We start from the raw sequence: 15128 nt of genomic DNA on the forward strand, positions 1-15128 counted from the left end.
CAAATTTTAATTAAAATGGTTGGCAATCAAATGCTGAGCAAGAATGTTAACACATTTGTTTCATAAGATCATACAAGCTCGGGATTTTCCTGGATATCCTTGGCCATTATTGCCGTAATGCTATAGGGATGGCATACGAACTTAGCGAAGTGGGATAATTGCGAACGGATTTAGTATTAAGTGATAGTCTAAGAAAAGATAAAAGAAGTAATTGATGAAAACAGAGAGAGGGAGAGAGAGTTGCTGATTCAAATAGAAATGAAGAAGTAATTAGGTCTAGTAAGCCGTCTTAAAATAACGATACCGACTGTGGTGGCGACAAGGTATAAGAAACACTGAACGTAACACTGAAAGCAACAAGGCATCGGAAGACGCTTCTGGAAAGAGTTCGCAAGTGATAGGATAAGAATATTGATCGCTTTTTCATGCAAATGCAGCATTGATGATGGACTGAATTTATTAATCACGCCGTCAATTTGTGGTTCCTTACACCCTACAGCACTTGTGGTAGATTAAGTTAATGTGCATTTATGCAACACCCAGAAGAACGTGAGCAAGACCTGCTTTCTATTATACCGACTGATTCAAAATCGCTTTCTAAGCTTGTCTATCCGTTTATTTTGCTTTCTTGTGTTCTGTCTCAAGTTCGTTATCTGTTATTGGAATAAACATATTAAGCGATGTGATGTCAGCTATTTAATGCTGGGCCGCGTCTCACTATAATGTTTTCATTTATTTCAACGGTAAATTGGAAAAACGAGTCTTATGATCAGCAAAAACACACTGGAGGAAGGAATATTTAACCATAGTCAAAAGACTCTCTGCTCCGTTGCGTCAAATGTCAAACAACGTTTGCGTGGATATGAATTCACGACACTGTCAAGAAGAAGAACATAAATTCTTGGGATATTAAAGAATCACTAAACCTAAAATAAATTGAAACTGAAATTCAAAGGCTTGCTTTGCTGTCTTTCCCATTTGAATCATATAAACTTGTGCAAGGGCTTTTTTTCTTAGCTGGCATCCCCACTGACATCCGAGTCAAATTTCTCGGTAATATTATCAGCAGTCAATATAGCGCATTTGTCAATCTATCTTCAATCGGTTTTCTAAGCAGAAAGAATTAATAGAAGCATCAGACAAAGCTGGAATAGAGAAGACTGTAACGGTTAGAGAGAGCAAGTTATTGAGAAAATCTCCAAAAATCACCATAATATTAGAGGAGATATCAATGTGGTGTAATACAAAAGTCGAGAGTCGTCTATTCATAATATTGGCAAATGGTTTGACGCAAGCACGGCATAATGCTTAAATGGTGTTCTTCTTCCCTAAAACGGTTTGACCTTGCGTAAGAACATTGTCTTGCTGGTGTTCCATAAACTTTCTTTTGTGTTTTTTTTTTTAATTTATTTACATTTTTATGCAATAAAAAACCTACTGTCATGAGTTAATTTTCCAGCAAATGGCCTTAGCCATTTAGCTTAGAAATCGAGCTTTTCGCCTTGATTCGCAGTTATTTTGGCTGACGTCAATGAGTCAACTACCGGTCTATTTCGAAAACGAAACTCGATGTCGAAACATGTCTTGTTAAAGTTGACTAATGGACAAAGCAATTTGTTTTCTTTGCGCGACATAAATATCGATATGTTGGCGAGCGAGATTGCCACAAGAAATATTGTCTTTAAAGAATATACTGAATCGCACAGACTTGCAATCTGCGAGTTGCGTACATAGCATTGGGTCGCTCATTCATTATGTGAATCCAAAAGTAAGGCTAAATAAAGCACGTTTTCTGGTTCATATTCGGATCAACTTATTTTCAATATGTCAAGCGGACCTTGCATCCATTATCTGTGGATTACAATGCAGAAGATAAAGACAAACACTATAGTTGGCCATTACACACAGTTAATCGTAAAGGATCTTAAGTTTGTTCTTGAAAAATTCAAAAATCATCTATGTATGTATCTGCCAAGCAGTTTATGAGACAATTATATTCTCATGTAACTTAACGCGAAGAGAGAAATATTTCTTGTTGATATTTAAGACATGATTCAAGCCAATTGTAAAGCTGGCACCAATTTTCTTTTGCTTTTTGTTTTTTTTTTTTTCTATTTCTTTCACTGCTTATTGGCAAATCGTGTGTTATTGTACTTACTATAATAATGTTTGTTTACCGTAAAAGCAATTGCACATGCCTCTGTACATACAGATATTTTGTTGTCTTTCGAATTTGACGTTATCATCAATTATTTTAACAAACTTACACAAAATAAGACAAAGAGTTTTTTGTGGAAAACGACTTAACACAATGCATTGCACCAACAGTTTAGTTTATAAGCTTTAAATTTCCCTCACACTTTTCCATCAATTTTCACATATTGAACTAATTTGCAAATGCATTGCATTACAAATTAGTTAGTTATGCATATACGTGTCTTATGGATTAGTGTTCCTTGTACACCTGATCGTTAAGCAATGTGCCAAACGTCATATGTCTGATTTACGTCCATTTTCACATTTTAAAATTGCAATTCTTTTTCGTGTTGGGTCTACGCATTGTGCTCTACTAAAAAAACTCTATAAATTTCGCTAAAGAAAATCAGGCCGTTCTTAATCTATCGCAAAATCACGTAAATATCTCTAAACAACAACAATTATCTAATCGGTAGTAAGGTAATATCCAACCGATGTTTTTAGTCATTAAATTAACCCATCGGAATCGTTTAAATATTTAACTTCCTTCACTTATATAGTGACAAAGCGGCGCTCCAGGTCGACATCGATGACGCTTGGAAATCAGAATCTCTCCAGAAATATTTGACAGATTATTTCGAAGACCTATATGTAGATGTCATATACCTCGTACCTCGATGAGGAAATGAACTACCTGGGGCCCTTAAGTCTTTCGAAAGGCTTCTCCTCTTTCTACTATAATAGTGTAGTGGCAACTCGTTTCCACGTGTCCCCGCATTGTGTGAACTTGGCTCACTTGTTCTTCCTAGAGTGTCACTTCTGTTAATAAACGAAAGAGGTAGGGAGGTAGGTCTCCCCCGCCCAGTGAGAATACAAGGGCCATATTTATTGTGTTGATTGCTTCCATATTTCTGCAGTCAGTCTCATCTATAGACTTTATCCCACGCTGGGTTTCAGTTTGTTTGGAAACTAACGCAAAATCTGATGAGAGGCTTTCGTTACACCGGTTGCACACGAAGCAATCATCCATTTTCTGCCTGACGGCACGAAAGTTCCATTGCGGGTGTTTTGTGGTAGCTATGGTTACTCCCAAAATCGCGGGAACATTAAATGTTTGAGGTGTTGAGAAAAGATCTTGCCATTGTCAGAGGGAAGGACATGCCGTGTATAGCCTTGCTCCTTGTGGGTCGTGTGAGACGTTTCTTCACTCCGTGTGCCATCGGATACCATAGGATTGACCCTTCACTGCATGTACCTAGGTAAACCCCTTGTTACATCATAAGTGTTTTGTAGGATTGAGTTGGCGTCAGTATGCTCGACGGTCTGTGCATAACCAGGTCGAAGAGACTAATAAAAAAACTTATGTCATAGCATTATATGCCCATTAGAAATATTTTTTTCAAAGGCTTGATTCGTCAACATGCTTACCACAGTAATAACATTGCCACACAGAAAAGACTCACAGCAATAATTCTTATATCACTCCTTCGACCCGCTCAGTTATCTCTTTTGGAAGGTTTGGACATTGTTTTAACGCATCCGAAATATCAGACGTATATATTTGTCATAGAAGGAATATGTGTAGCATGAAAATAGGCTGTGATGGAAATGACTTGACAAAATCTAACAAAAATATTGTGCTAAAAATATACATTCATACAAGGACGAGTGGATGGATCATAACCTATTCACTCGTCATAAACAGTTAACGGCTTAAGAGTATAACTTTTCCTATTTACCGTTCCTCCTCTATTTCTCATGATGTGATTAGATTGCACACATGAATTTTGAGTCGGATGTTTGCAAGAATTTATGCATAAATGCAATATTACCATAAGTTATGCAACATTATTGTATTGTTGTTGTTATGCAAACAAAATTAATGGAAATTGTTTTTGTTTATCTATCTATAATTGAATTATTTTCTTTCTCTCTTTGCAATCGCTTTCTGCGAAATCATGGCTTTTAATAATTCCAATACATAAAAATCTATTCCCGATAATTGCATAAGTTAAACGGCATATATAAATTCATAAACTTTCCTCTCAAGATTATTCAAGCTTCAAAACAGTTTATTGACTTAATTACATTTGCCTTATTCTCACTTATCACATCACAAATTTAATGTATGTACAGTGTGCGCATTAATAATGGAAGACACTCATCCATGTATGTGACTTTCTGTCTTCTTTTGTACAAAAATTTCTTTCTTTCTTTCCTTCTTTCTCTTCGTGTAAAATCATCAATCGAAAAGCAATAAAGCAGGCAATGAAGGGATATATGTGCTTTGTTATATCGTCGTTAATTGCGCGTTCTAGAAATCATCAATTTTTTCAATTATTCGTAATTATACGCTCATCAGAGATTCGTAGTGAAACGAAAGTATTAGTAGTTAACGATCGCAACATGAAAAGTACTTCGAACACTGATACCAATTTATCCAATAAGTATAAGTAATCGTCGGAAACGACAGCTCTTCGGAATTCGGAAAGTTCATAGCGAGCGATTTTAGTGTCTCTGAAAACTAATTCGCCAAATAGTTCCCAAAAGTATTTCGCTTTATATGCAAAAAACCTGTTTCTCGACAAAAACTCGATACTGAAAATGTATTTATAATAGGAAGTGTATTGAACAACTTGTAGACCCTGATTTTGTAATGGAACGATTTTCAACAATACTATAAAACCAATCATATAAATAGGGAGTAACAATGCTTGCAAGTTATGTGTGTGTGTGTGTGTGTGTGTGCTAGTTTAATTGCTTAGTTAGTTCTCACTCGAAGATTTCGGCAACTGTCGCAGCTTTAAAAGTCGTGAACAACGAATAACACGTTGCGCCGGCCATTTTCTCTCAGCATAAGCTTTGCGTGATCGCTGCCGTCTAAATTGAGGTTTGGGAAATGGTTGTAATACACGGGATTGCTAGTGTGCCTGGTGTACATATTCAAAGAAGGCTCCGCTATTTGGAAAAATATATCGGCAGAAGTTTAGAAGGCTAAAAATCTTTGCGACCACATCGTTTCAATATCAGGAGCACTTCGCTTCCTATACTATCATGATATCCACAATTATTACGTATAGAGCGTAGTGGAAAGAGCATGAAAGAATACCGTAGCTCCATTTGTAAAAAGGGAAACCACAAACACCTCCTTAACTCGACTTTTGAAGAATGCGATAAAACAAACAAAAGTCAATTAAAGGATACGCCCGAAGTATAACATAAAGTAAGAGTACTGGGATTTTAAAAAGCGCAAAAAATTGAGTTTTTTGCTTGCTACTCAACGAACTAAAGCTATGGGCGATGCCTACGATGCCTGTACAAAAATGGAGAAAATTGATCGCGATAACCCAATGTTATAGCGTAGCAGTATTTTATTTTTTTTGTGAAAACATTTGTGGTGCACAAAAAGAACATTTAACAATTCCTTAATCACTGTTAAATGCGACATCTACCAAAGTCCGTCCATCGTTCCGTCTGCCTATTTTTATAACATCTGTGGTAAGTGTTCCACTGATTGCGAAAAAAAAGTCGTCAAATTTTGCAAAAACATTCGCAATTCTGGCGCAGACAAAGGACATGATTGAATGTAAACTAAAGACACTTGCTTTTTGGAGTGTTTTGCTCACTCCTCATAAACTTCAGCAGACACTCGTAAAAAGTTTCCACATGTAACCTGAAAAATTGAAAAAAAAAAATCAGCCACACCCACTCGTTGGACCAAGCAAATTTATTTATTTAGTTTGTTTTGTTTTTACTCTCCTTTAAGTTATAGGTGTGGATATAAAAGATTCAGTGACGACCGAATGTAATTTTTCCTTTTTCTTTTGCACACTTGCATGTCCTTGGAAATTGGATGACGTCAAACAATTTTTTACGATTGCACAACATACAACGTCATAAAATATTACCAAAAAAACATGACATGACATAGTAAATAAATTATTATTAAATAAATGTGGAAAATGGGATCAGCAACGATCTTTGCAACTTTTTCTCTTACAAAGGTACAAAGTTTAAATTCTCCGCACTTTTTTGATGAAAATAGGTCTAGAACAATGATTTTTCATATATATAGTTCCTTCCTCTGTGCCAAATATAATGATTACATATTAATCCATTTCAACCGATCAGCTAACACATAGAAATGCTTAAGCTAATCACGTCTTTATACGCCAAAGAGTAATATTTGATATGTTAAGACGAGAATAGTGGCATAAAGGTCTTCTTGCTTGACCTTAGTGTTTTATTATAACTTGTTTGACACTTTGAAACTTTTAGAGTAAAATTCGGGTAGAATTTTTTAATATCTATTGTTAGTAGTTGGGTGGAGGAAAGAGGCGCGAGCGCATTCAATAAATTATAATAATTGTATAATATGTATGTATTTATACAGTAGAGTAAAAAAAGGCCATGCATATGCCAACAGATAAGTAATTATACAAAATAACAACAAAAGCTTCACATATATCCAGTTTCCGTCCAATTTGGGTTGACGCACTTAACCGGATCGAAACTGTGAGGAAATATTTGAATTTAAATTTTATTTTTCCATGTAAAAAGCTTTCTAAGATTTAAAAATATTCCACACAAATCTCTAATAAACTATTTATATATGTATGTAAAAAAAGAAAAGCAAATCAGATCATTTTACAAAATAAAAATCGAATGCATCTTACGATGATAACTAAACGCAGCACGAGAGTATAAACGTATATATATATATACGTTATATACGTATACGTATATATATATATATATATATATATATATATATGCATATACATATAGACAGCATATTGGCTTTGTGCGGTCAGTTGGTTCATGTAAATAGATAGATTGTTATTATTTTTTGTTTTTCTTTTATGTCTTAGGCATGTTTTTCTTACCCATAAACTATTTTTAACTAATTCCGAATGCGGTTTTTCTAAAAATATCACTCACTATAACTACAGACACTACCAGCCAACCAACTCGTTTGGAATGATTTTAAGTTGAGTATGTCTACAATTCCAATAGCCATTAACTAACTCCTATATATATATATATATATACATAACTCCTATATATATATATACATATATATATACATATGAAGAAATGAATATACATATATAGTGTAGAGCAAAACGAAACTAGTCAGGCAATAGTGTCCGTCCAGTTGTTCAAATGCGCATGGCTTTCAGGTTAGTCGGATGGTTGTGTTTTGTGTTGCGCATTGTTTCGATTGCCTTGCTTCAGCAACAAGTTGAAATGTGGTTACTACCTGCAAAGAGTATGAAATATGAAAAAGACATGGCGTGTTATGGTTAGAAAATACAATATATATGCATGTATGTATTTATTTATGTATGTATTTATGTATGTATGTATATATATATATATGTACGTTTACATCTATACATATATTACATGGATACGAACAAGTGAATATACGTGCGTCTAAAATTAGATTAATGCCACTTGATCTTGTTGCCGGACGTTGTCAAATTCCTTTTGGAATCATATCTGCAGCATACTTCTTCGCAACGAATCCTTGAAATCAAAGAAAAACAATTTTTTTTTTTTTTTTTTTTTGTTATTATTAACCATAAGGAAAATAAATTTTTATGCATAATAATCGTAAAACATAGAAGAAGAAAAAGAAGAGGGCGAAGGCGAAGACTAAGACGAAGAAGAAGAAGAAAATATCATCTTGTTTTGCTGTTCTGCTATATATTTGACACATCCGCTCTCAGTAACACAAAATGCATTACCTTTGTTCGTTTCGTACGCCACGCTACAATTTTTGTAAATACGTCGTAAAGCAATTCTGGGAAGTAAATTTTGAGATGAAAAAGAAACCACATAAAGTAAATGTAGTCATGACTCTAAAACAATATTTATTTTAATTTAATTTCGTTATTGCCATTGTTGGTCTTAGCAACATAACCAAGCAGTATGTACAGAGAAAGCTTTCAATTAAATTTCCGACCTTCGTAGTAACAACACCGAACAACATCGAAGAGCGTGTTATTGTTCAGTTTCTGTCTGTCCGAAACAAAACAGTTTTTATAAGTTTTCAAAAAGAAGTCGCTCCTGGTTTCTCTAGTTTGCATGGACATCGTATTCATTCATTTGCATAATAAATGTACATTTTTTTCGTGAGATGTCTTTCCTTATCACGAAATATTATATACGCACGAAATATTATATGTGCTCTGATAGAGCAATAAAAGCTAAAAAGGGAAACGGAAATGCCTTTAACAGTGGTATTAAGAAGAGTTTTCTCATAACTCCTCTGATGCTCTGGACAATCTATTTGTTACAGAGACACCATCATTGCACAAATAAGGCAGATTGAAGCAAACCACTTTACAAATTGATCTTTCTACACTAGTGCTATTCTTTGAAAGCAAAATCATTATAAAAATGGCGAAGAGACGCAAACAAGAAGTAAGATGACGTTGCGGCACATCGGTTTAGTGGCGGCTTTTCGGCACACAGCGAACATGCTTCCACGATCGGATTTCAAAAGCTTAGGCGTCAGCCGAGTTACTAGATCCAATGGCTGGAAGTCGGACTTGCCGCATTGGCGCTTTGTTTCTTTGATGATATTTAACAGAAGCTATTCAACCTCCAGGGTCTTCTTCATAGTTGTCGCTTTTAGTGAATCTTCTTTGCTCTCTTAAATAATCATAAGAAAGAATTGCTTCGCCGGATTTAATCATTGTTTTCGCCCATCTTTAGATAAAAGAACGCACCTAAGACATGATTCTGATTTGACAGAGAATCTACTCTCCGACAGCAATCTATTGAAAGAGTAACTCTGAAGCTGATGGATACGAAAAAGAAATGAAGGAATTTGCGGGAAGCCAAGGACGTGTAAGAGGTCGCTAAATTAAAGACATTTTTCTACCTGTGTAAATGCAGGCATTATATTAAACCTTAGCACATTTTTTTTTTTTTTTTTATATATATAACCAATCACACCACCATATTATTCCCAGTCACTTATGAAAATTTGGACAATAGCTAAAATGTGATTGGTTTTGTTTATAATTTCAATGAATTCATCTAACGTATCCAAACAAGCGAAAATCCCACATTTGACGATTTCAGATTGTCGTGAAAGCCACTCGATCTTCTAAAAATCGAATTCTAAGAAAAGATTAGACCATTCATGACGACTTATATTCCCACGTAGCTGGAGAGTGCTGAAAAGGTTAACAGCAAAAAAGTGATTAACATAAAAATGTCGCAAAAAAGCTTATAAAAGGGCAGAAAACAGAATATTTGCGGAAGTCAAAGTGAGTCGTGTCAAGAGAGACAGACACGACATTCACAAAAGTAACTCATAGACACCGTCTAGTAAGATTACTGTTAAGGAAGAAACACTTTTTGCATCTTTCCCTATCAAGAGCTGAGAGCACAGTGGAAGATAACAAAAACACATTCATCATCTCGTCGCATGCTTAATGAAAACGTTAATGTTTTTATTAACATTTAACATTAAGTTAGATGAGCGACCGCCTCCCAGTAGCACTGGCGTCATGTTTTTATTAGCACTTAAAACGAAATTAAGCGGAATTTTAGTGTTACATCAAATTCTTTGTAGTATTTGCCTGGAAATTAGAAAACAGCTTGCAGCTACCTAAAGCTCATCTCTGGTTAAGGATTTAACAGAAAATCGAGATTTCTGTTGAAACTTCATATTATCAAAGACTTTGTTTGGATGTCGGCATAGGACAACAGTTCTTGCTCCCTGCCTTCAATAGACCTTTTATTGTTAGTAAAATAAATTAAAGACAAAACATTGATTCTAATAAGGTTCCTAATACGAAAGCAAGTGAACAAATGAGAACGAGAATGAATGTATGTAATGCACGTACAAGAAATATTGTCTTGGCTTTACAAAAAATCTCGTCAAATATTTATTCAAGAATTCCTCTACGGAATATATTCAACAATATTCTGAATATAGGGTTAGACTATAATTTAAGAAAAGAAAAAGAGAAGACAAAACACAATAAAAATAAAAACTTTATGAGAATTAAATTCAAATAAAAATTAAAATTAATTAATGAAAAATAATAATTACTAATAACAATGAAAAACACTATAGTGAGCCACAGACCACGGTTAAATGCATATCCTACATCACCTCATTCTTATTTCTATAGTGATCTTTCAAAATAAGTCGTTATATGGAAAGTAGTCGCAGAAATAATCCAAACCAATTTATTTTCAATAGCGTCCGTCCTTCGGCCAAAACACGGCAGTGTACCAACTTTCATCAAATTATCTCAAAAATTACCGCGTCTAGGTTAAAAACAACACAGATAGACGGAGAGACAAGCTTAGAAAACGACACTGAATCGGTCAGTATAATAAAAGGTGAGACTATCTCAAGACGCTCTGGGTATTGTATTTAAGTGTACGGTGTTGAAAACAACACAGACGGACGGACAGACAAACTTAGAAAACGGTATAACAAAAGGTGAGACCATCTCAACTCTCTCTAGGTGCACTGTGTTGAAAACAACACAGACGGATGGACAGACAAACTTAGAAAACGATACTGAATCGGTCGGTATAATAAAAGTTAAGACTATCTCAACTCGCTCTCGGCATTGTATCTAAGTGTACGGTGTTGAAAACAACACAGACGGACGGACAGACAAACTTAGAAAACGACACTGAGTCGATCGGTATAACAAAAGGTGAGACTATCCCAGGTGGCTCTGGGTGTTGAATCTATGCGTATTAACTTGATATACCCTTATATTGGAAGTGGTGTAGGGTGTAAAAATTAACACTAAATATAAGTAAAGTTAAATTTGCAAAATCTATAGCAACTATATATATATATATATATATATGTGCATATTACAAAAGTCGTGAATTCATTTTATTAATTCTCGATAAATCTGATATACCCACAATAAAAGCTGACGGCGACTACTGGTGCCTATCTCAAGAGAATCGCTTCAAGGCAATGTGCGTTGTTTTCTTGTTCATTGCTTGTTTTGTTTATTTATTCTGTGTTTTTTAAGTGAAAATTTTAAAAGTTTTAAAACTTGTAATTTAATGATATTTGTATAGCGATTCGCGATTGACGCCTACAAGCCTGCAAGCGAGCAGTTAATAGCATTAATACGAATGCCGTTGACATTATCTATGAGTAATGAAACTGTGCTTGAACGAACGGTGTTAATAATGATGATAACGATGTAAAAACATTGTTGCAAGACAACCAAAGAATTCAACGTCATCCTAGGGCGTGCATTTTCGTTACCTATGAAGTTAAGAAATTGTGTCATTAACTGCAAAAAATAAATTTGTAAACAACAAAACTGTTATTTGGCCGTTAAAGAGAACACACATATGTTGGACATTAACCTAACTATAATATACTATCATGTCGGTATGTTCATTTACTTATTTTTTTTTTTATGCGTGCTTGAAACTTTTAGATTAAACTATGTATGAAATGTAATGTAAAAAAGTACGTAAATAAGAAACCAGTATACATACGAACGCTTGTCTGGGATATGCACTGTGGCTCCAGTTTTTGATTGTGCTCTTTTTAAGTAGGGGACTAGGGCTCTGCTCTGCCTCTATTAAGTATAAAATGGCCAAGATTATTGTTATTATTACGCGTGATCAACAGAAGAGATTCATTGTACTCGCCCAGGTCCCTCGACTTCCAGTTTCAGGATTCTTCTGAACCCCGCCAACTTACCTGCTTCGGGGTATCGTACTATTACTCATATGTGTTATGATAAAACACTTGACATTTGATTCTTTAGGTTGGCTCGGCTTCACGTAAGATGTAATGCGACGTTTCGCTTATCACTTGACAGGTATAATTTATTTCATCATCTCATTGAAGCATTTCGGTATGTTCAAGTGACGTAGCTATGATTGATGTATGAACTTATCACAGCCCAACGGAATTACGAAAAAATCGAATTTGCAATTGAGACAAGACGGGAAAGATTGCAGTCAATATTTGTTAATGTTGTTCACTACTTTGAAAGGGGTAGAAAAATAAAAAGTACACTTATTTAGCGTTACTTGGATCAGTTGAGTACCAATATCAAAAAAAAAAAAACCTAAAGGAGTTGCATTCAGCTATGACTGGATCATTTTCATTACCAATCTTTACATTAAAAAATTCATTGCTGCGGATAGTAAGTAAAATAGTCACTTTTTTGCAGAGGTGTTCGTTATGCTGCAGGCGTCTTTCTCGACCGATTAGACCCATTGTCAATATAAACATACTGCCGCATAGACGAGCCGACAGGTGTCGAAGCTACCAATTAGTTGTTCACGGCTTCGAGTCTCAGTTCAGTAGACAATGCTTTGCCCTAGTTATGGTGTCTGTTCAGCCGGTGAAGGCATCACGCTTAGCACCCATTAGGGTACGGCGATCTCCATCTCCATTCCCCTCGCATCCTCATCTACTTCTTTTTTCTCATCTCTTTCTGATGATCACTGTACGCCCTGATTGATGGATCATATTAAAAAAAAAAAAAAAACCAAATGCGTGCACGAACTTCCCATGATTTTGGCGATTTTAATGGCGATATCTTTGCCTTCGCAACCAGCACAATGCTTATCGTAAAACGGGAAGGCTGGCGGAAGGACGGACGGACAATCTGACCTAGATAAATACAGAATCTGATAATGATTCAGGTTGTCTCTGAAGTCCCCTTTTGCACGTTGCAAACGTTTTGACAAAGTAAATACGCTGCCGTTCTTAGACGGCACACGTATAGAAGGACCACATTTGAAGCAGAGAATCTTTTTCCAGCCCCAGATTACGCATGAGTAGTCGAGTAGGTAAGAATCGCGGTAAAGTTCCCTTCGGCCGTAACGTTAATGAGTGCTCAGCCGGTAAAGGCAAAACACTTACCGATTGATGTTACGCCCACTAGGCTGCGGTCAACATTTTTTCCATCTCTTTCTCCTTCTTCACTTCTTCCTGTTCGTCACCATATTACACGTATAGCGAATGTCCCCTAAGTGATTGGTCAAGTTAAAAGAAACGAAAAAGAAAGATAACGCACTAACATGTTAACCAAATATCGCACATTGTTATCTAATTGGAAAATTTTGAACGATAGCGCTGCTAGATGAACGTTTCACATCGCATGAAGAACTCGAATTTGGAGCGGACAGTTATTGCTTGATAAATCGTAGCATTTGAAGGATATTAAAAATTAGAAAATCATTGGGTCCCTAATATTGAGTCTACGTTGAATAATAAAATTAGATTTTCTGAAAATCGTTGCGTTCCATTTATTATGTGCTTCACTTATTCATCTCACTATCAGTTTTTCAGTTTTTCTTAGTAGTTTTTTTTTTGTTTTCCTTTGCAACCGGATGTTCGAATCTAAAATAAATTTAAAGCTTTATAAGCGCAGTTTCACCTTTGCTGTGATATTTTTAAGACGGTGGCAGTTTCGCCAACAAACGATTAAAATTGTCTTACAAGCGTTCGCAAACACATGGGTTACTAATGTAGCAAATGACTAAATTTGGTTTGCGATAAAATTTTACTGACGTCTTTAGAAATCACATACAATCAATCATATGATACAAATTGGTACACTTTCCTCAAGGCGTCCATCATTTTACGTGTATGACACACTTTCTCATTCTGTCTAATAAGATAGATATATATTCACATAACAAATAAAAAAAAAAAAAAAAAAAAAAAAGAGTCGGCCTTATTTTAACGAAATTCTTTTGTTAACGTTAGTGTTAGGAAACAAGAAGATAAAGATGAAAATCTATTGTTAATAAATAACATTCACACATCCAAACTAATTGCAATAACAACAACTGGTCGCTTATCACATCAGCAAATATGCTGCTAAATGAAATGAAAACGCGACTGTTTTAACTATAGACGGAAAGAGCTTTAGAATGTTTCGCAAAAGACGAAGAACAAAAAAAATTTATATTTATAGAGAGTCCACGTCAAATATCCTACACCAGCCTTATTAAAATAAAGGGTTATGTGATAAGTGATACGATCCGAAACATTTTCACCCGAGTTCGTCCTTGAGCCAAAACACGACAGTGTACCAAATTTCATCAAAATATCCCAGAAATTGCAACCTATAGTTTAAATAAGAGAAAACTAGACGTACATATGGACAGACAAAGTTAAATCGATTCAGAAATTAACTTTGAATCGATCAATCTACCCAAAGTTCTTCCGTGTGTTGTATACATCCGTAGAAATTTAATGAACCCTTGTACCACAAACGGTGTTCGGTATAAAGATATATTAAAATTTTCTGGATTCTAAGCAAGATTTTAACGGTTATTTACAGACGTGGAGCGATAGAAAAGTAGCGATAGTAGTAGTAGTGAGTAATACATTTTTTTTGATTTTCGTGATCTTGCTACAAAATAAGAAGAAATACGGTCTAAGTACCATGTTAGGCTCTTTTATGCGTGCAACCATAATTATGGGTAGACGAGTCACAGCTCTTGCGTCCCGATTGCGCATCTTCTGACACTTTATCGGAACTTTCCCCGGTCATCACCACCAACTCAATTCACCTAACTTGTCAAAGGTTCTGCTTAGCTGATTTAGTTCCGTCTGCGACCTCCCCGAATCGATTTGCACATGCCTTTTATTGAGTTAAGTTCTCTTTCTTTTTACAGCATGGACCACTGTCAACATGTAGATCGCAATTTTTGAGATATTTTGATAAAATTTGGTATACAGACCAGGGGAAAAAGAAACGCGGGAGATCGAGCTAGATCGCGATCGAAAGGCGATCGCTTGATTGTTCGTACTGATGAAACAAATGTCAAATTTTACTTATGATATCGAGCAAAGTTCATACGCTGCCAAGTACCGCCAGCTCACTGCTCATCGAAAGTTTCTCAAGAAGGAAAATCATCAGCACAAAATTGAAAACTACGATTAA

The 15128-nt window shown here is 35.3% G+C and overlaps 1 protein-coding gene across 5 annotated transcripts in view; it reads left to right on the forward strand.

The window, feature by feature from the left end:
* Positions 1–15128, forward strand: part of LOC119636997 (tyrosine-protein kinase Src42A) — a 105180-nt gene that overhangs the window by 78864 nt on the left and 11188 nt on the right. Inside the window, exon 3 of one of the 5 annotated variants that reach the window (XM_038032768.1) lies at positions 11278–12625. The exons of the other annotated variants lie outside the window; for them this stretch is intronic. Within the exon in view, the coding sequence (XP_037888696.1) occupies positions 11278–11320 (43 nt within the window). The 3' untranslated portion in view covers positions 11321–12625. Of the gene's footprint in view, positions 1–11277; positions 12626–15128 lie in introns of those variants that run through there. 5 annotated transcript variants of the gene reach the window in all.

Source organism: Glossina fuscipes, unplaced genomic scaffold (genome assembly GCF_014805625.2).
Source record: "Glossina fuscipes isolate IAEA_lab_2018 unplaced genomic scaffold, Yale_Gfus_2 42, whole genome shotgun sequence".
NCBI classification, from domain to species: Eukaryota; Metazoa; Arthropoda; class Insecta; order Diptera; family Glossinidae; genus Glossina; species Glossina fuscipes.